Genomic DNA, 21,252 nt, shown 5'->3' with positions numbered 1-21,252 from the left:
TAAACGGCCTCAAAGGTCCAGTATACCTGAAGGAGCGTCTCCACCCCCATCGTTCTGCCCGGACACTGAGGTCCAGCGCCGAGGGCCTTCTGGGAGTTCCCTCCCTGTGAGAAGTGAGGTTACAGGGAACCAGGCAGAGGGCCTTCTCAGTAGTGGCGCCCTCCCACCAGATGTGAAGGAAATAAGCAGCTATCTTATCTTTAAAAGACATCTGAAGGCAGCCGTGTTTAGGGAAATTTTTAATATTTAATGCTGTATTGTTTTTAACACTCTATTGGAAGCCGCCCAGAGTGGCTGGGGAAACTCAGCCAGATGGGCAGGGTATAAATAATAAATTATTATTATTATTATTATTATTATTATTATTATTATTACGCCCACCTTTCACCATTTGGGGAGAGGGTCCCTCAAGCCGTTCCCACCCCCAACACAGCAGATCCCAATTTCACCCTTTTGCAGAAGAGAGAGACATAGATTGTGGTTCAAGGGCCCATAACACCCTAACAAGAACCCTGAATATGCCACCTGGGGCAGACGGTTCACGTAACTCAATGGCAGAGCCGGTCCCGATGCTTCGACCGGGCTGCATTTGTGCGCTTGCCTTTTTTTAAAAAAGGAAAAGAAATCCTCTCCTAGGCTTTTTCTTGGGAGCCGGGGAGTGAACATTTTTAAAGAGCTCATTGGTTGGCTGAGGAGCAATCAGCCTGGAGGAAAGGGGCTTTTTATGGTTTTGGTTTTTTTAAAAAAAATCCCGATCTCAAAACATTGGATTTTTTCAATTAGAAAATCGCTGTGCCAAGGTCTCCGGAGCAACCGCCATTTCTGCCAGCAGCCGGGAGTAATTTGGGGAGATGCCACAAACGTGAGGAGAAAACGGCTCCCTCCCTCCCAAAGCCAGTCTAACAGTCCCCACCTCCCCTTCTCAACACATTATGATTTTTTCTTTTTTTAAAGCGCAAATGGCGTCGGATTTCTTTTTTAAAAGAACACACTGCCTTAAAAACACAAGGGCTGCATCCAGGTTGCCACCAGGCCAGGTTCAAAATCCTGGCGTTCATTCACAAAGCCCTAAAAAACTCTCCTTCGCTGGAGGTTTTTAAGCAGAGGTTGGGTGGCCACCTGCCAGGGATTCTTCAGCTGTGATTCCTGCATTGTACGGGGCTGGACTGGATGACCCTCGGGGTCCCGTGCAACTCTACATTTCTATTATTCTAACCTGGGCCCAAAGTACCAACAGGACCTCCTGGTCCCTTATTCTCCACCTTGATCGCTAAGTATCCTCTGATGGGGCACCTCTGGAGATTCCTCACACAGCCCCGCATGCCTTTAGTGTGGCAGGCCCTGCCCTGTGGAACTCCCTGCCACTGGAAGTTTGGCAGAAATCATCGCAGCCTCCTTTTAGATATCCCCTTTTAAAAACTGTGGCACTTAGACAGGTCTTTGAAATGTGATTTTTCTTTCAACCCAACAGTATTTGTGGATTTATTTATGTTTAAGCGATGCTTTTTTCTGAATCATCGAGGTAACTTTGGGCCTTGACGTTTGCTTTCAAACCAAAGTGCGTTTTAAAAAATATTTAAATAAAGATCTACTCCTCGAAGTTAATGGACCCAAGCGAGGTGGGCCACTTTGAGTGAAGGCAGCAAACAGGTGTTTCACAAAGAAACAGGTATATCAGGCAGGTAAACACCCACCAAGCGATGGGCTGGGCCACGGCGCCCCCTGCTGGTTCTAGGCTCTGTGGCAAAAACTCTTGTGTTGTGGCTGGGCCAATGCGAAAAACTGGTTTTTGTGTACCGTATTTTTCGCTCTATAACACGCACCCGACCATAACACGCACATAGTTTTTAGAGGAGGAAAATCCGTAGGCATGCCACCCGTAGGCATTTCCTCCATAACACGCACAGACATTTCCCCTTACTTTCTAGGAGGAAAAAAGTGAGTGTTATGGTGCAAAAAATACGGTATTTGCTGCAGAACAGGGTTGAGGGCGCCTGCCCTGTGTGGCCCTTCAGGTGCTGCCTGAACTCTCAACAGACCTGGTAGCCAGCATGCCTAGTGGTCAGGGAGGACAGGCCCTGCAGTCCAGCAGGCAGGCAAGCGGTGCCTCTTCCCTCCGACAGAGAGGGAGGAACTACTCCAGCCTCCATTAAAACATGCTAATAAAAGGCTGATGAATTCCAGCTCCGAGAGAAGCTTTGAATCGGAAGGTGAAAAGGGCTGCACTTGGAAATCAGTGCTCCTGGCCTGAAGTGGCGTCACGAGTGGGCAAAACGGGCTGGGCTTGCAAATCAAGTCCTGCGGCGGTTTGCAGCCACCAGCTCCCTCCCCCTGCGCAGACCCTCCGCTAGCCCCAGGGGTAGGGAACATTTTCCAGCCCGAGGGCCGCATTTACTGAAGAGCAGCTTCCAGGGGCCACGTCCCAGCAGTGGGCAGAGCGACAGATGTGATTCTGAGCCTCCGTGGGCTGAGCTATTTCCCAACCACCCGGAAGCCAGAGGTTTCAACATGCACACACACTGCTCTCCATCGAAGCAAGGATGAAGCGCCATCAGAGTTTACAAGGACACGTTCCAGAGAGCAAGCACTCAGGGAGAGGCACAGAGGTGGGTCAGCAAGGGGAAGAGACGTGAGGGCCGGATGGCGAGGTCTGGAGGGCCGGATTTGGCTCCTGGGTCTGAGGTTTCCCCCCACCTGACCTATCCAGAGACAGATGAAACAGGGGGTGTTCTGCACAAACGGGGACACATGCTCAGAGGCAGCGTGCGCCACAGTTGCTCTGTATCAGGTGTGCAGAAGCTACAGCCCACCAGCTATTGTCAAACTACGACTCCCAACATCCCTGAACATGCTGGCTTCTGGGAGCTGGGAGTCCCATCTCGATGGCGAGGGACACAGGTTCTCTTCCCCTCCACCAGCCGCTTCCCATGCACCCAGGAGTCTCCTCCTCGCTCGGCAAACGTCATCCTGGCACCTTGAAACGCCTTCCCTGGGAGGCCCTTGCCAGGACGGGGCTTTGAGGAGGACGCATCTCAGTCGCAAACATGTTATCTGTGCCTCTGTGTCGCTCTGGAGAGGATTAGACTGCGCAGCAAAGGCAGGTGGGGGAAGCCCACGGCGCCAGCACACTCGGCCCGCACCATCTGTTCCAAACAAGCCAGGATTTGTGGCCTAGATCGGCTCCTCGCTCTCGCTCCCCCCTTCCCCAGCTCTTGCAGGCCCTTTCTAAAACCATGGCCCCCAACCCCATGAAAGGAAGAAGGTTGTGGGGCCACTTAAGGAGGAACTGGCTCCACAGAGCTGGTTGCAAATTAGCTGGAATCATAGCATTGCAGAGTTGGAAGGGACCCTGAGGGTCATCCAGACCAACCCCCCGCTGCCATGCAGGAATCTCAACTAAAGCATCCCTGACAGAGGTCCATCCAAACTCTGCTTAGAAACCTCCAAGGAAGGAGTGTCCCCCACCTCCCGAGGGAGTCGTTTCCACTGTCAGAAAGTTCTTCCTGATTTTCAGCTGGATTTTCTTGTAACTTGAATCCATTGGCTCGAGTCCTACTTGCCAGAGCAGGAGGAAAGGGAAGGAGCGGCAAAATTCACATGGATTAGGTCCTTCAGATGCTGGACTGAAACGCCCAGCAGCTGGTGCAGCCAATGGCCAGGGATGATGGGAGTTGTAGTTCAACAACTGCTGGGGAGCCACAGGTTCTGGAGCAAGCAATGGCTCCCTGTCCCTGCTTTGCATGTGTGCGTGCACAAACACACCCACACACCTCTTCAACCATCTCAAAGCAGCCTTCCCCAACTGGGCATGCTCTGACTGTTTTGAACTACAACTCCCATCATTCCCAGCCAATACATAAGGACAAAAGAAGAGCCTGCTGGATTGGGCCCATGGCCCATCTAGTCCAGCTTCACTCTGCACTGTGATAAGTCCTTTCTTCTATCTGTCCTGATTCTTCCCATTTCCAGCTTCATGGCACGTCCTCCAGAGTCTTCTGACAACAACAGCTGTGCTGGACGGGGGCCGATAAATATAGTTAACGTTATCGCCATAGCACAACCACGCTTTATTTTTTTTGAAAAATGAAAAATAAATTTGATTAGCATTTTTGGACTGCATCCATAGGGTACCGGTTCATTTAATGGCTTAGAATATTGTGGGCAGAACCAGCCAGTCAGCTGGAGGTGAAGTGGCCCCTCCCTCACCCAATCCCCTTGACTTTCTCTGTTGTAAGTGATAGGCTCAGAGGCCCCATAATCTCGAGATCAGCCTTTCTCAACCTGTGGGTCCCCAGATGTTGTTGAACTACAACTCCCATCATCCTTAGCTAGCAAGGCCAGAGCTCAGGGATGATGGGAGTTGTAGTCCAACAACACCTGGGGACCCACAGGTTGAGACCCACTGCTCTAGATGCTTTCATGAGGCCAAAGGGGGCCTCATCCGGCCCAGTTCTCACAGTGGCTGACCAGACACCTATGGGAAACCAGGGATCAGGACCACAAGAGCAACTGGGATCCAGAAGCATTGCTCCCTCCAACCACAGAGACAGAGTAGAGCCCTCCTGGCTAGTAGCCAGCAGTAGCCTGACGCTCCTCCATCAATTTGTCTAGTCGTCTTTCAAAGCCATCTCAGTTGGTGGCCATCGCTGCATCTAGTGGGAGGGAGTTCCACGGTTTAAAGAAGTCCTTTCTTTTTCTTGATCCTTCAACTTCCAGCGTTCGGCTTCATTGTCCGCAAAGGTTGTTGCCACGCTCTTATGAGGGATTCTGTTCATTCCCTAAGCAGGCGGTGAAAGGAACCCAGCGGTCACTGGAGGTCACAAACGTGGGCAGCAGCTGGTGCCGACAGCATCTGAGAGGCCTGAGAGAAAAAGCTAGGACGCATTCCAGGTTGCTCGAGTCAAAAATTGCCCATGATCCGAAAACGAAAGGGAGGCCGCTGAAGGCAGGAATCTGCCACACAGGGTTAGCGTGATTTGCTCACCACGTTGAGGGTTTAATGCATGCCCAATGCAGCCTCGGCGCCCAAAGCTGAACTCCTCTCTGTACACTCAAGTTCCGGTCCCAAAGACAAGACAGGATTTGTGCCAACACTGACTCCTGACTGCAACCTTTGGAACACAGGATGCAGCACCATCAGAATGAAACTCTCTAAAACAGGAGGCAGCGATGGCTTTAAAAGACAAATGCCTTTAGAAGGAGAGGGTTATTGATGGCTACCAGTCTGGGTGGCTGGGCTGGGCTCTGCCTCCAAAACTGGGGGCAGCGATGCTTCTGAATCCCAGTTGCTGGAAACCACAAGGGGTTTTCCACTGGGGCATCTGGTTGGCTACTGGGAGAGTAGGATTATGAACTAGGCGGGCTACGGACTTGATCCAGCAGGCTCTGCTTATGTTCTTAAAGTTTGCTCCTTGTTTTATGTTCTTAAAGTTTGCTTTAAAGAGAGCTAGTGTGGTGTAGTGGTCAAGAGCGGTAGTCTCGTAATCTGGGGAACCGGGTTCGCGTCTCCGCTCCTCCACATACAGCTGCTGGGTGACCTTGGGCCAGTCACACTTCTTTGAAGTCTCTCAGCCCCACTCACCTCACAGAGTGTTTGTTGTGGAGGAGGAAGGGAAAGGAGAATGTTAGCCACTTTGAGACTCCTTAAAGGGAGTGAAAGGCGGGATATCAAATCCAAACTCTTCTTCTTATTATTATTGTATTTTAATATTTTTCTGGAAGCTGCCCAGAGTGGCTGGGGAAACCAGCCAGATGGGCGGGGTATAAATAAATTATTATTATTATTACAGAAGTCTTCTCCCAACAGTGTGACAGTGTTGCGCCCAGAATTGTCACCACCTCTGCCTTGCAGGTTCTGGTAATGCAGGGCTGAGGACCCAGCGGCCCTCCAGATGTTCTTGGGGTCCATCTCCCATGACCCCCTGAGCACTTGCCATGCTGGCGGAGGCTGATTTAGTATTTATTGCATTCATACCACACCTTTCCTCCAAGGAGCTCAAGGTGGCGTGCACAGTTCCATTCCCCATTGTATTCTCACAACCACCCTGTGAGGTAGGTCAGCCTGCAAGGCAGTGACTGGCCCAAGGTTGCCCAGTGAGCATCATGGCCTAGTGGGGATTTGAACCCTGATCTCTCCAACACTCTTAACTCCTGCACCACAACGGTTGTTAATTCACAACAGCAAGGGGGAAGGGGCAATGCTTCTGCCCTTGGTGCTGTGAAACCGAGTGGGCGTGTTTTGAACCAGCACTACACCATCTACAGGTTGCCCGGTGTGTGTCTATTTTTTAAAAAAAGTTAATATGCCAGATTTAACACACAACAGATTTACAACATTCTCTTCTAAGTCAGTTGCTGCCAAGGACAGGCAATTACTGGGTACGGATCTCTGTTTCTTAATTTTTTGTCTGATCCGAAATTCAGTTCTGCACATTTCCACAGCTTCTGTGGATTTAAACATCTGCGTGAAAATTAGTCTGCATTTTCTTCAAATAAACCAGGGGTCAGCAAACTTTTTCAGCAAGGGGCCGGTCACTGTCCCTCAGACCTTGGGGGGGGGGGGACTATTTTTTGGGGGGGGGGGAGGGGATGAAGGAATTCCTATGCCCCACAAATAACCCAGAGGTGCATTTTAAATAAAAGGACACACTCTGCTCATGTAAAAACACGCTGATTCCTGGACCATCTGCGGGCCAGATTTAGAAGGCGATTGGGCCAGATCCGGCCTCCAGGCCTTAGTTTGCCTGCCCATGAAATAAACACATTTTTGTGTGCAATTTTCTCTAATGTAATGCATTTGTTCATGTTATTATCACAGAAGGTGCACTGTGAGGCACACTTTCTCCCCTAATGATTTTTGCAAACGTTAGCGGGCTGGAAAACTGCATCGCAAAATTCAGAGAAGAGCAAATTTCAATCAAGGTCTGCATTCCAGTTCTTGGATCGTTTTTCAGAAAGTGCGAATGAGGCAGTTTCTCATCCAAAAGCAAACAAGAGTGAACTCCCGTCCCCTCCCCCCCAATTCCATCTCACCTCTGAATTGTTGTGTCACTTCTAAAGGGGACACAGAGGGAAGAATGACCTGCAGTCAAAAGGAAGCTGCCTGCTGCATCTCTACAGGAGGGAAGTGTGCTGGACCTGCCTCTTCGTGGACTAGAGGAATGCCCAGGTCAGGGACTCACACAGAGAGGTGGGCTCCTGTCAATGCGGATGATCTTTATGTTTCCACACTCTAGAAATAAATCTTTTGTGCAGCATGAGAACAAAGTGTGCTTCCAACTGTAGAGGTTGGTAGTGGGTTTTTTTTGCAGAATTATGGCTCCATTATATGGGGAAACGTATCTCCTCCACCCCTTCCCTTGGCCAGGACCATAGAATCACAGAATTGTAGAGGTGGAAGGGATCTCCAAGGGCGATCTTGTCCAACGCTCCACCGTGCAGGAATTTCAGCTGAAGAATCCCCGACAGAGGGCCATCCAACCTCTGTTTAAAATCCTCAGGTGGAGAGTCCACCACTGACACTCTCAGAGAAGACACCGACGGCCAGAGGGGTTTACACTACCCATAAATGACATTTATTTTATTTAAAGTCGACAGACAAGGGAGGGGAAGGGAACCAAAAATAAAATTAGAAAAAATCCAACGCACAACTGAAGTAGTGCAAAAAATAGTAATAATAGAAACCAAACCCAGACGAGAGAGAGAGAGAGAGAGGAGCTTGGCAGTGCGCCCCCAGCACTCCCCCCGCCTCAGCTCTCCACCCCCACAAAGAGTCCAGTCTTGTGTATAACTTAGCGAGGGTTATAGGTGAGCGTTAGGGCTGGGGGGGGGCAGTGGGGGGGCTCCTGGCCAGGGAAGCAAAGGGTGTTTGGGGAAGCTAAAATGCAAAGCGGCTCCTTTGGAAGTCTGCTGGAGGAGCAGCAGCAGAGAAAAATGAGCGATAAAATATGGATCAAGCCGGGGGGGGGGGGGAGGAGACGACTGAGCCATTTTGGTTACCGGAAGGGGTGGGACCTGGGACCCCCTGCGCAAAGACGGCGTGTGTGGTTTTGTGAGTGTGGAGAAGGCAGAGAGGATACATTCCGCTCTTTCTTTTAAAAACAAAAGCATTCCTGGAGGTAGGGAGCCTCTCAGGGGTGCTCAGAAGGTGTGGCAGAACCACCACCCAGTGCCCACCCCCCAAATCCAAGTGCAAGAAAATGCGGGCATGGAAATGATGTGGCTTAGTGCGCCAGCGTGCAAGGCATGAGCTGTGCGTGCTCAAAAGACTTGAGCTAGAGGGGCAGGTGGGTTTTTCTCCCGCGGTTGGGAGGCAGAAGACAGAGAGTGCATCTGTGTTTTTCGGCTCAGCTATTTTTCTAAAAAATGTTTCGGATAAAAGGGGGGTTGTTTCTCGTTTCTTTGGACATCACACAAAGGTCAGAACGGATTTAAATTATAACGTAAGAGGGGCAGGCACTGCGTTGAGAAGGGCTCCCCCGCCAACACCTTGACGCACGCACAGAGAGGAAGCGAGGAGACAGCTGGCATCCTCTGCTGTCCACGGAACAGTCCTGCAGCCACAAACGGGGCCACCGGAGGCAAGCTTGGCAGGAGCGCAAAATCCCTCTGGCACACACACAGGTCAGCCTGGCTGCAGTGGCGGGGTGGGGGGTGGGGCTCCCTGCAGCTGAGCAGGGTGGCCAGGCCGCCCACCCCCAGCCCACCTCTTCGCCGCAAGGAACAAGTGGCCTCGCATAATCGTTGCCTTTCTCTCCCATGCAAGAGGACGGTGGTCGTGCGGCGCCCCCAAGCTGGCGGCAGGGGCGAGAGAGAGACTACCTGGAAGCGCGCTGGCCGGAGGCTGGTGCTGCAGAGGGGTGCCTCCGTTTGCGCCCGGCATGCCCAACCACAGAGCGAGAGGGTCGGGAGGCGAATGGCCCGCCAGCCTTGCTCCTGCCTGGGGCTACGCTGTGGTCTCTGCTGGCTTGCTCTCCGAGTCGCTGTCGCTCAGGTAGCTCCGGGAGGAGTGCTTGGACCGGTGGGCGCCGTCAAAAGTGTCTCGCTCCTCGTCTGACTTGTCGTAGGTGAATGATTTCCGATAGCCGGGGGGGCTGCGGGAGGGGGAAACAAGAGGACAAGGTCAAAAACCGAGGCAGAGGCCTGTTCTGAGTGAAGCGGAGGCTCAGCGGCTTGCGTTTTCCAAGCTGGCCACCTGCCCGGGTCAGACTGACACCCCCCTAAAAGCTGCCTTATTCCAGCTTCTAATCCCATCGATTCACACACATGCACAAGTAGCAGCAAGAAGGCCTAATGGTTATTATCAGTTGTAAAAACGCCCTTTGTTCTCCACTCGGCTTCCCGCCCCGCCCCCAGGAAGGCCACTGCTGTGCCCTGTAGTGCTGGCCGACACACACACATCAGCTGCATCCTACAAAACAAGGCCGGAGCAACTCAGTTTTTGCCACACAATCCATCTTGCTGTGATGAAATTACGCCGGTATTGTTGTTGCATTGCTCCCCGCCCCCATTCCTTTCGATGCAAAGAAACACAATGCAAATTGAGAGGAGGAGTGTGATCTATTACATATCGTTTGTGGACTAAAAGTGACAATAGCAGTGAATCCCAATCACATTTGCTGGATTGATTTCTGTTCTGGGCATGGAAGGAAGAAGCGATTTCCATCAGAAGCCTCCAACATCCCCAAGTCCTGGTCCAAGTTCTGCTTTCAAAGCCAGCTCTGGGTGCTCTGCCCTAACCAGGGCGAGGAGAAGACAGCAGCTCAGAACCCATATCCTGCGCCCAGAAAAGCAGATTCCTGCAACGCACGTAACTTGTGGGTTCGCCAATGCACTTTTGCTTGCTGTACACAATTTATTCTGCCGCTGCAAGCTAAAGGGGCAAGACATGAAGCGCCTGCAATTTACTACTGGCATTCCAGCACACTGCCTCCCAACCCCTGCCTCCGCTTGGCTTGAAATCTCGTCAAGGATCTCACACTGTATTAGGGACTAGAAAGATGAGGCTTCTTTTAAAAAGAAGGGGAAAGGGTGCCGATATTCAGAAGACTCAATCCTGTGCTCATTACGAAATTGGGGGCTTGGATGGTGCGGTTATGGGCCATGAGTAGGCTTACGTGCCCTCTGCCACAGCTGGCTGGAAGAAGACTTCTCTCTCAGGAACAGGTGGTTTGCAAAAAGCAGAGCTTGATTTAAAACAGAGTTTTTTCCCTCAAGGTGGGGCATTCAGGGGTTCTCTTCCCAGCTCATAGATGGGGCCCCCACATCTCCTCAGGGTCTCTGCTTGCCTCGGCAAACTGTTAAGCCAGCAGCTCACTTTCACGAGAGCTCATTATTCATTTTTATTTTATATTTTTTCCTCTCCTCTCCCAGACACTTCCAGGGCATTCCGCAGTGATTTACTCTCCCCCGTAGTTAGCAGAGCTAAGCAAATAATCTGTAGCAAATCAGGCATTTGTTGGAAATTTCACCCCTATCTGTTGCAAGCCACGCTCGGGGAAAAGGGGGGGGGGGAGAGAGAGAGAGAGAGAAGAAATAACCTCGCAAACTCGCTCATTACGCGGAGCCATTTGGAAATTCCCTCCCGGCACGAAGGATTTGCTGGAGGGGAGCTTTGCGATGGGAGCCTTGCAATTGAGCCTTGCTTGCCGCCCCCCCCCCTCCACACAAATTAGTTAAGTTGCGTCTGAAACAGCATATCTGTCTTCTGTTAGGAGAACGCCGCTGTTGGCACGGCACAAATGTAAAATCCAAACACGCGAATGGGAAACGCAGCACTTGAGCCTTGCGAGGATTTGTTGCAAGTCGGGCAGCTGAAATCAATTCAGGATCCGAGCGGATCCAGCTGTTTCCTCTACAGCTCTGGGAATCCTGATTCAGATCTCTTCATCCTCATTAGGTTTCAGGCTCATCCAGACCTGAGGGAGGGAGAACCAGCTGCGAAGGCTCTCCAGACCAGGAGGAGCCCAAACAGAAGCCTGCACAGTGTGAGGGAGAGGCAGTGATGGTGCAGCAGTTAGAGCACTGGACTAGGATCTGGGAGAGACCAGGGTCTGAATTCCCCACTCGGCCATGGAGCCCTCGCTGGGTATGACCTGCCTCCCCACCGTAACCCACCTCACAGGGATGCTGTGGGGATTAAATGAGGGGGGGAGGGAGAACCATGCACACATTGCCTGGAATTCCCAGGGGGTGGGGTGGGATATATAAATGCAATAAATTAATAAATTAAATAAGCCCAAATGGCCTGGAGACGAAGGACAGGTGGAAGCTGTCAGTTTCCCTTCCTCTCAAGTTCCCCATCTTTCCCAATCTTTAAGTGCAGTTCTCCACATTGCTATGTCAGTTTGCAAACGCAGCAGTTGTGTTCCAGGTCACTGCAAAATGGTCACTGCCCATATATAAATTTTTCGTATGTGTGTGTAAAAGTCCTCGTGAAAATCCGGCAGCCTTTTACTCCAAATTTCTCCTAACGCAGACATATTTGTATGCAATCCTAATTGCAAACAGCTTTGAGGTGGCTGTTCTGTTGTTTTTGTTTGCAACCAAGCAGCATATGTTACAAATAAATAAAATAAGTAACAATCCTGCCTAATACATTTTTGCAAGCGACGTTCATGACCGTAATGCATTTTTTGGTATGTTATTTTCACTAACTTATGCATTCCTATGCACACTTTAACCCCAGCACATGCATTTCTTTTGCACATGGAAAAATTCAGATCGTTAGGAAAATTCAGGCGAATTTCAAAGGATGGTTGCCGTTTCGGTTTGTGTTTTGCGGAGTGCGAATCAGAGCAATTCAGCTGTGAAATGAATCAAGTCCCACTCCACCACGCTAGAGACAGGGAAGCATCGCCCTGAGCTGAGGGTGGCAAAAGAGCGACAGGCCAAGCCGTAAAAGGAATCCATAAAACCCATAAAACTATTTGACACTCCAGAATGCCATGGAGGAGGGAGGGGGGTGTGCTTTGCAGACTTTTGATACCCTTCTTTCTCAGGATGAAAACCTGGATTGATTTCTTTTAAAAAAACCAACAACACAGGTTTCTCCCACAATGCACACAGTGTCGGGCACATTCACCGAATCTCTTGCTGTTCTCGCAAGCACACACATGGCCAAATTGTGTGAAACTTGCAGGAGTGATCACAGAAAACAGGGAGTGTGTGTGCTTAAGATGGGTTTGGGGGCGGGAGAGAAAAGAAGGCTGTGCATTACAGACTCACTAAATGACCTCCCTTGTCCCTCCTTCCAGCTCTCAGCAACTCCACACCCTGTTGCACAGTTGCTTAGAGGAAAAAAGAGACACATTTTCTTCCTTCTCTTCTCTTCTCTCCCCCCCCCCATCGCCCCCTCTCTTACTCGCGCACCCGAACCCAATCCTGCCCCTCCCAGCTCCATTTCTTGTTATGGCAGCTGGAGCGTTAAGTGCATTAAGAAAATCTAAAGCACAACATTCCCCCAGCTGCGGGAGGCTGCAATAGTAATTGAACATTTAAAAGAGAAAATGTCTTAAAAAAAAAAAAAAAGTGCGGGGGGTGGGGGCAGGGAGAAGGAAATAAAAAGAGAGAAAATGCAGTCTCTCTTTTCTAGATAATTCTCCCATTCAGAGCTGTCGGAAACCATTTAATACACAAATAAATTTTTGTTAGGGATTGGCAGGGAGGGGGAAGAGGGACGCGCACACAATCTTGCCTTCGCTGCCGTTGCTTCTCTTCGAAATGCTTGCTGCAGAGGCAAGCGCACACACACACACACACACACACACAGCCGCCTCTCCCTTGTCACATCTTCGAAGTGGGCAAACAAAGGCTCCCAACCTGGGCGTGCGCAGCTGCCAAGCGCAACGCAGCCTCATCAGGAGATGTTCAAGCCTTCAGAGCAGCAGTGCCACTCTGAGAGAGACACGGCTTTCTTATGGCTCTCCACCCCGCCCCCCTCTGGGAACTCTCTTCTCTCTGGCCTAGGTAGACGCACCCTGGCATCTCTTGTGCCACCCGCCAGAATAAAACCAAGCCAGCAGTGGCCAGGAGGAGGGGGGTGAACTTGGAGAAGATGAGAAGACTGGTTGTGAGGATGGAGGCAGTGGGAGGCACAATCCTCCAGGTCAGGCCTGCACAATGATGGCCTTCCAGAGCTGGACAGAGCCTGGCACCTGTACATGGTGGCACACACTGCAGGCGTGAAGGGCACCTTGGGTTTTGGTGGGTGGGGAAAGTGCTGGGGCAAGCGGTGGCCTAGGGCTGGCAGGGTTTTGTTTGGTTCCGCAGATCTGCCCTGGTGGCAATCAGGAGGGCTTGATCACCTGACCTTGAATAGTCCATTCAGACAGGAGAAACTCGCACACCCAAAACTCAGGTTGGATTTCAACCTGGAATTGGGTCTGCCCAGGAAACGGATGCATTTATTGTACGGAGGCTTGATCTTTGACCGGGTCAAGTAGGATTCTGATTTAGATACAAATGCACCCAAATAGCTGAAAGATCGCCTCCTTCCCTACAAACTTTCTCAGGTGCTGAGATGGGTAGTTCCTCCACCCTCAGCGGCTCGGGGGTGTGGTGGCCCAGGGGGAGAGGGCCTTCTCTGTGGCAGCCCCAAAGCTGTGGAACTGCCTCCCCGCAGAGGTGCATCTGTATGTATATGTTATGTATGTATATAGTTTTAATTCTATCAATGTTTAATTGTTTTTTAATGATAGATTTCCCCATGTTTTTAGTAATTCTTGTTTTTATCTGTAAGCCGCCTTGAGGCCTGTCAAGGAAAAAAGGGGGGAATAATAATAATAATAATAATAATAATAATAACAACAACTCCAACCAATGATGCCGAGAACCTCTGCATGGCAGGAACAGCCAGCCAGGCCACCACTGACGTCAGGCAGCCCTGCTCCAACCACAAAGAGAGGAGCTCGGCTTCAACATCAGGCAGGCCACGTCATCCAAAGACCTCCTTTTCTCAATAAATGGAGATATACTACTTCTTCTTCTTTCTTCTTCTTTATCCCAGCCCGTTATCTGTATTGGACTTGAAATTGTTTTTATATATGAAATTGTTCTAATCGCTTTTACCATCAGTGCGTTCAAGCCTGTGGAAGCCCTCTCTCAACTCAGACAGATTAGACAGGCAACCCCTGTCTGCAGAACTTCAGGCGCACGGCTGAGGCTTCCTCGTTCTGGCAAGCTTTTCAAGATAGCGCTAGGTTTTATCGTAGATTTCTATTTCACAGTTTCAATTTATCCAGTCTGGCTTTTTTTTACGTACGCCGCTGAGAAACACAAGCGATTAAGCGTTATACAAATGCCTTAAATAAAATTTGTGAAATTGTTTTCGTTGGGCTGCACCCAAATGCACTCGCTATGTTAGCTTTAAGGATTTCGGCTGGTGCAATGGAAACTATTCCCCTCTCTTCCTCACTCCCCTTTCCAGATCTGCTCTAGAGGGTTGAGGAGAAACCTAGAACAAATTTAGAGCATGCTCAGGAAGAAGAGAGGTAGTGGTGAGTTCTGCTGCACAAGCATGGATTCCTTCTTTGTAGGGGTTTCCACTAGATGACCCTATGAATCCTTGCGCAGACAGGATGAGTTCCTTAGCATCGTACTGGATAAAACCCAGCTGATTTAATAGATGATATATATATATATATAATTTCTGGTGCTGTTATTGTTGAATTCCTGGAGATGTTTTATAGGAATCAATGCAAAACATGAAATAAAATAAACAAATGTCCCACTACTACCCTGTGCCACGCAGGTTAGGTGCCGCCCCCTTGACTGAGCAGGGAGGACCCAGTGCACAGGAGTCAGGATCCAGCCTGAAAAGGAAGGCGAGTCCTGGAGGACGAGGTTAGTGACTGGGGAGACACACCAAACGCATGCACACTCCGAGGCTAAGTCGACCCATGCCGTCCATCCGCTGCCAGCATGCAGGGAAGAAGAAGAACCTGGACATCCTTCCGGTTGGGTAAGCTGAGCTGCCGTTGATCCAGGATAAGGCCCAAATCCAGCCTGGAGGGCCTCCCACCCCTCCCCCTTGTTAGAGGTTAGTCAGGAACGCCGTGCTCACACCTGGCACACAACTGCCTCCATGCCACCTGCCTTAGTCGCTCTCCGGGCGATACAGGTACTTCATCATCAGGCTGTCCACTTCCTTCTTGCGCTGCTTCTCCTCCTTCTTGAGCTGCTTGTTGGACTTCACAGCCTCGGGGCCCTCCCTGGAAACGTCCTCCCCTTCAGAGCCCGGGCCTGCCCGCTTGGGGCCCTTCTTGACACTGGAGTTGCTGCGATAAGAGACGGTGGAGCCCGACGAGCCGCTGGAAGAGGATTCTGAGGACGCCGAGCGCGAGCGCTGCTTCTTCTTCTTCTTGGACTTCTTCTTGGACTTCTTGGAGCACTTCTTGGAGCTCTTCCGCTGGCGCTCCGGGGAAGAGGACGAAGAGGAGGAGGAAGAGGACTCGCTGGAGCTCCTCCTCCGGCTCTTGCCTTTTGTGCCGTGAGGCCTGGAGAAATCCAAGGCCGAGGCTGACCTGCGCAGGCTGCTGGCCGGGGGCTCGGCCGAGTGCTCGGCCAGGACGGCACTCTTGGTGCTCCGCACGCTCTTCCTGTCGTCGTCACCATCCGAGTCAGGATCCAGGCTGGAACGCTTGAACTTGACGGGCTTGTAGCTCAGGACTTCGTTGATGGCCGCCTCCAGGTCCGGGTCCAGGTAGCTGCGGTGGCTGACGGGCCGGATGTCGGGATCCTCTGCCTGGAGCTCATCGGCGGCGGAGCTGCGGGGCCGCGGGGGCACCGAGAGGCTGCGGGAAAGGGAGTGCTGGCTGTAGAGGGAGAAGGAGTCGCTGGGGGCAATGCTGGCTGCGTCGTCCAGCTGGGAGTGGCCCATGGAGAGGCGGGAGCCCGGGCGGCTGTAGGAAGGGCTGAGGTCGTCCAGGCGGGAGGTGCTCCGCCGCAAACTGCCTGGGCTGGAGAGAGCGAAGCTGAGGGATGACCTGGCGTCCTGCTCCCGGGAATCCAGGCCGCCCCAGGAGGCCCCGCCGTGACTCATGGGAGCGGACAGAACTGAGGTCTTGTCAAACTCCGCAGCCGAGATGGACCAGCGTTTCTCCAAGCCCTTGTGGCAGAGCTGGCCGCTGGCTTCAGAGAAGGGCTGGGAGAGGACCGAGCCCCTCTCGTCCAGGTCGTCCGCCACTCTGGTGGGCTTCTTCCACGAGGCGACGGAGCTGCTGTCGTCCAGGCCGCTGGCCCCCGAGTTGCGCTTGGCCTTGCGGAAGGAGCGAGTGGGAGAGGCCGGGCGCTCGTTCAGGGTGGAGAAGAGGGTTTCCTCGTCCCCTTTGCCCCCGATGGAGTCCTTGAGGTTGCCCCGCTTCCTGTAGCTTAGGGAGCTCATGACGGAGGCGGGCCTCTCGTCAGCCTCCTTGCCCTCTTTAGCAACTGAGTTCAGGGCGGTTCTGACGGGGCAGGTGGAAGGGAGCAAGGGAGAGCACAGAAAGAGAGAGACAGTAAGTTCAAGGGTTGGGGTGCGTGTGGGAGAATGAGGGTGAGTGTGTGTGTGTGTGTGTGTGTGTGTGTGTGAGAGAGAGAGAGAGAGAGAGAGAGAGAGAGAGAGAGAGAAGGAAGAAGAAGAAGAGTGGGAGAGGTTGAGTGAGCATTTGGGAGGGGGAAAGGGAGAGAAAGAAGATCCAGAAAGAAAACAGCCCAACACTGTGTCTGCGAAAGAATTAACTTCACAGGAAGCAGCATGCAAATTAAGGCATTGTTCTACACCATTGCTCCCCCCTCCCCCCCCCTGGAAAAAAAGCCGCTATTGATTTCAATTAATTTTGTTGTCAACTACCTGAAAAACGCTGGCGGCACGTAACAATTGATTCCCAGCATTGGCAAAAAGGGGGCATTATCTTCCATAACAAAATGTTTTACATCCATGCCGAAGAATAAATTAAACCAATTAAGAGTGTGGCTCAGATCTTCCTCTGCTTGGCACATGGCACGTGTGGGTGGCTTTGGGGGAAGGAAGGAAGGGGGAGGGAAGGGGTGTGTGGTGGTGGGGGGGGGAGCAGGGGGGCTGAATCCCCACAGTGAGAAGTGGCTTTGACGCAAACACCCAACCCGATCCCCGCTAGCAGGTGCTCGCTTGAGGAGTGCGCTGGGATTGGGGTGGGCAAGGTCCACTAGCGCTGCTCCTACCACCCTTTCTGCACCCGCTCAGCTGCAGGATATGGGGGGGGGGGTCAGGGAGGGGCTTCTCAACCCCCACCCCACCCCAGGGAGGGATCATCGTCTCCCCTGCCACTTCGGAGGAACACAAAAGGCCCTTGTAACACCCGCAGGCAGGCAGGCAGGCAGGCACCCTCGGCTCAGCCCGCGCCATCAGCATCAGGCTGCCGCGGCTCAGTGCGGCTGGTTGCCATGGCAACAGGTGTCCTATAAATAGCCCGTCTGGTTCCTGGTCACTTCCAAAGACTCTGAGCGAGGGGAGGGGAAAGGGAGGGAGAGGGAGAGAGGTGGCAACTGCCTGGCTGGGGCGCTCCAGGAGGCACCCTCTTCAGTAGCCAACAGGCAGACAGCCACTGACCCCCTTCCGGTGGCCTGAGCGTGTGGAATGGAGTGTGCGCCTTCAGTTTGTTCTCTTGAGGGTTCAGGAACTTGCAGAGGGAAGGGGGAAGGGGGACAGGCTCGTGGGCAAGGCTGCAGAGACCCCTCTGCCCCGGCCCTAGTCACTACAGCTGTGCTCTGCCCTCGGCAGCCAGAGGCAGCACTACTTCTGAACACCACAGGAGGGGAGAGTGCTCTTGTGCTGAGAGTCCTGCATGACCCTTCTCTCCTGAAGGCCTTTTTCCATCTGGCTTGGGAGGCCCCCGACTGACTCCAGCTACAAAAGCTGAGGCTGCTGAATGGACTCTTGGGTTGCTGTTGAGTTTGTTTTTTAAAAAACTTTACTTTAGATCTCCTTGTGATTTATGCAGAAACTGTTCCATATGGTTATGTATTTTTTAATGTTTCATTTTGTTTTCACTACTTTTGGTATGTTGCAGTCATGTGTTTTCCCCTGTGTTGTAAGCTGCCGTAAGCATGGTTTGAACTGTGGAAAGGTGGCATACAAATACAGTGGTGCCCCGCAAGACGAATGCCTCGCAAGACGGAAAACCCGCAAGACGAAAGGGTTTTCCGTTTGCAAGTTGCTTCGCAAGACGAATTTCCCTATGGGCTTGCTTCGCAAGAAGAAAGCCCATAGGGAAATCTCCGGGGACCTCTTTTAAATGCTGGCGGTGGGGAGCAAAGCCTTTCCCCCCCCCCTCCGGCCTTCAGAAGAGGTCCAGGAAGGCCGGCGGGGGCCGAAAGGCTTTGCTCCCCACCGCCAGCATTTTAAAAGCAGTCCAGGATAGCAGGGAAGCGCTTCCCGCTATCCCGGACGGCTTTTGAAGGCAGGCGGGGGGGGGAGCAAAGACTTTTGCCCCCCGCCGGCCTTCAGAAGAGGTCCTGGACCTCTCAGCGCCCGCAGGCTTCGGCATGCTGGCAACTCTCCGCAAGCAGCGCAAGCTGGCCAAGCTCTAGGGAGCCCAGAAGTGTCCCAGAGGAAGACAAAGGGGATACCATTCCATCAGCCACAGCTAACTGCAGTTTGGGATCCCATCGCCTCACTCACTGTCTGGAGTCTCTGGACAGAGACAGAGATTCTCTTCCTGGGAACCCACCTGCAAGAATCCTTTCCCAGAAGAAGGCCCCATATGCAGACAGAAAGTGGATGCTGGGAACAGGGTGCACTGCACCAACTTGATTCCAGTGGTGAGGAGGTGGGTAAAAGGAGGAGGAGGAGGAGGAGGAATGGAGGCTGGGGAGGGGAGGGGAGTCCTCCCAGGCCCCATAATGCTAACCTGCTGCTCTTCAGGCTGCCGTCCTCAGAGACCGTCTTGGAAGACCCCTTGTTCTTGGACAGCCATGACTTGACACCATCCACACGGTCCTCGAGCTCCGAATCGACGTCCGAGTCGCCCTCGCTGGAACAGGAGGGAAAAGGGCTGCATCAGAACTGTCCTTCCCAGGGCAGGCACCAGGATCATATTCGACATGCACAACAAAGGTACTTAGGAGGGCCAGCCAAGAAAGAGTTAATCGGCAGTCGAGGAGGAGGGACCCGCCCCCAAACCTCACCTGGATGAGAGCAGGGTGCCACATGCTGATGAAGGGGTAAAGGTAAAGGTAAAGGTACCCCTGCCCATATGGGCCAGTCTTGACAGACTCTAGGGTTGTGTGCTCATCTCACTCTATAGGCCGGGAGCCAGTGCTGTCCGCAGACACTTCCGGGTCACGTGGCCAGCGTGACAAACTGCATCTGGCGAGCCAGAGCCGCACACGGAACGCCGTTTACCTTCCCGCTGGTAAGCGGTCCCTATTTATCTACTTGCACCCAGAGGTGCTTTCGAACTGCTAGGTTGGCAGGCGCTGGGACCGAAAGACGGGAGCGCACCCCGCCGCGGGGATTCGAACCACCGGCCATGCGATCGGCAAGTCCTAGGCGCTGAGGTTTTACCCACAGCGCCACCCGCGTCCCTGATGAAGGGGACTGGGGTTTAAAAACCCTTGGAACACCCTCCTGACCTTGGCCAAGGCCAGAGAGAAAGGTTAACTCCACTGCTGAAAGGAAAATCGTAAGTGGGGAGAATTGCTGCAAAGAGGCACCTGGTAGGCCTCTGTGAGAACCGGATGCTGGACTAGAGGGGTCCCCTTTGGCCTGATCCAGCAGCCAGGCTCTCTTATGCTGAGGGGAGCTGGATGTGGCTGGATGCAGGCTTCGCCTCCTGTGGTCTGCACACACACAACTTTCAGCCCTCGGGTCAAGAAGGTTTTCAAAACAACTCAAAAGCCTACAGGGCCTTCTTGGCCAGAGGTGAGGGCAGGAGGAGTGTGCAGGATAGCCTTTCCCACCCTGGCGCCCCTCCAGATGTTTCAGAGTCCAAATCCTCCTTCTGATGCACCTTCGACTCTCTGGGGGAGGAAAAACTGCCGTCTCCAGCAGCTTAAACGAAGCTGCACCTGGAAAGCGCCCAACCTGGCCAAATGTCAGGGGCATGGGAGAGAGGGCTGGTGAGGTTTGTGCACCTACGCCATTCTCCATCCCTGAAATATATTTTAAAGAAGAACGCCGCATGCCCACTGGCCTGGAGAGCTGGAGAGAGACAGAGACGGAGAAGTCTGTGCTATGCTGAGATCCATCACCCTACCCTGCGGAGAAGGAGATAGCCGACAGCCTCTTGAGCCTCTCCGTGGGTAACTGCCGAGCTGCCTTCAAGGGTCTCCAACCGTCAGCTTCCAAGTTATTTTTGTACGCCACGATGTCATTCCCGATTCTCACAATATGCTCCTGCCTTTGAGGATCTGCTTAGAGCAGTGCGCCTAGGAGACCGATGACGCTCAGGAAGGCAGCAAGCACAGCTCTTCCTACCTACTGGCTTAGTGCTTAGGATCTGAAGCTCACTGGTGTGACCTTGGGCCAGTCACTGCCTCTCTCAGCCTAACCTACCTCAAGGGTTGTTGTGGGGCTTATATGAGTGGGGAGAGAACTATGTACACCATCACGAGCTCTTCGGAGGAAAACATGGGATACAAAGGCAGTAAAATAAACCAACCAGCCAACCCTGGACAACCTCAGGATAGCTGACAGTGGCACCCCTTACTCCCCCCCTCCTCACTCAAATCCACTCCTTCCCCCCACAAAACCCACTCCTTCCACAAGGCCTCTCTCACCCCACTGCAGCCTCCAACCACAATGAAGTTAAAGGGGTATATTTCTATTTGGCTTCTCCCTCCCCCATTCCTGGAGACTGTAGTTTGTTGAGGCTAAGAAATTTCTGTTTGCATTCTCAAGGAGAACACACACACACACACACATCCCCTAGGATCCCTACAGGGCCAGAGATTCCCAGCAGAAAAATTAGCCATGTTTGCACCAAACTCCCATGTCTTTGGAGGAAAAGGAGCCGTATCAGATAAGCCGGTATAAATAAGCCACCTCCAACCCCCACCCCTTGCTCATTCATATCATAGAGATATTTCCCACAGGGGAGGCTCAGAACAGGACTGTGCAGGGAAAATTGAGGATGTTGTAGAGGGGACGAAAGGGAAGAATCTACAAAACGGTGAGAAAGAAAGAGAGAGACCCCTCAAGGCGAGGTACATCCGAGAGGGCAGGCCCATTAAACCTTCAAATCCCCCAAGAGCTGGCTAACGAAAAGAGTCAAAGGCTCGTTCCTCTGCCAATAG

At 52.5% G+C, this 21,252-nt stretch overlaps 1 protein-coding gene across 8 annotated transcripts in view; it reads right to left on the bottom strand.

Moving 5' to 3' along the window:
- Window positions 1-7,551: 7,551 nt before the first annotated feature.
- Window positions 7,552-21,252, bottom strand: part of MYO18A (myosin XVIIIA) — a 145,997-nt gene continuing 132,296 nt past the window's right edge. For 6 of the 8 annotated variants that reach the window (XM_077919595.1, XM_077919599.1, XM_077919600.1 and 3 more), the window contains 3 exons: window positions 18,867-18,989; window positions 15,094-16,442; window positions 8,953-9,092 (listed from right to left, as the gene is read on the bottom strand). In XM_077919595.1, coding sequence (XP_077775721.1) covers window positions 15,095-16,442; window positions 18,867-18,989 — 1,471 coding nt within the window. In that variant the 3' untranslated portion in view covers window positions 8,953-9,092; window position 15,094. Of the gene's footprint in view, window positions 9,093-15,093; window positions 16,443-18,866; window positions 18,990-21,252 lie in introns of all 8 variants that reach the window. The other 2 variants (XM_077919602.1, XM_077919603.1) reach the window with 1 other exon arrangement.

The sequence above is a fragment of the Podarcis muralis genome, chromosome 15 (genome assembly GCF_964188315.1).
Source record: "Podarcis muralis chromosome 15, rPodMur119.hap1.1, whole genome shotgun sequence".
NCBI lineage: Eukaryota > Metazoa > Chordata > Lepidosauria > Squamata > Lacertidae > Podarcis > Podarcis muralis.
This window is presented reverse-complemented; position numbering and strand designations above follow the sequence as displayed.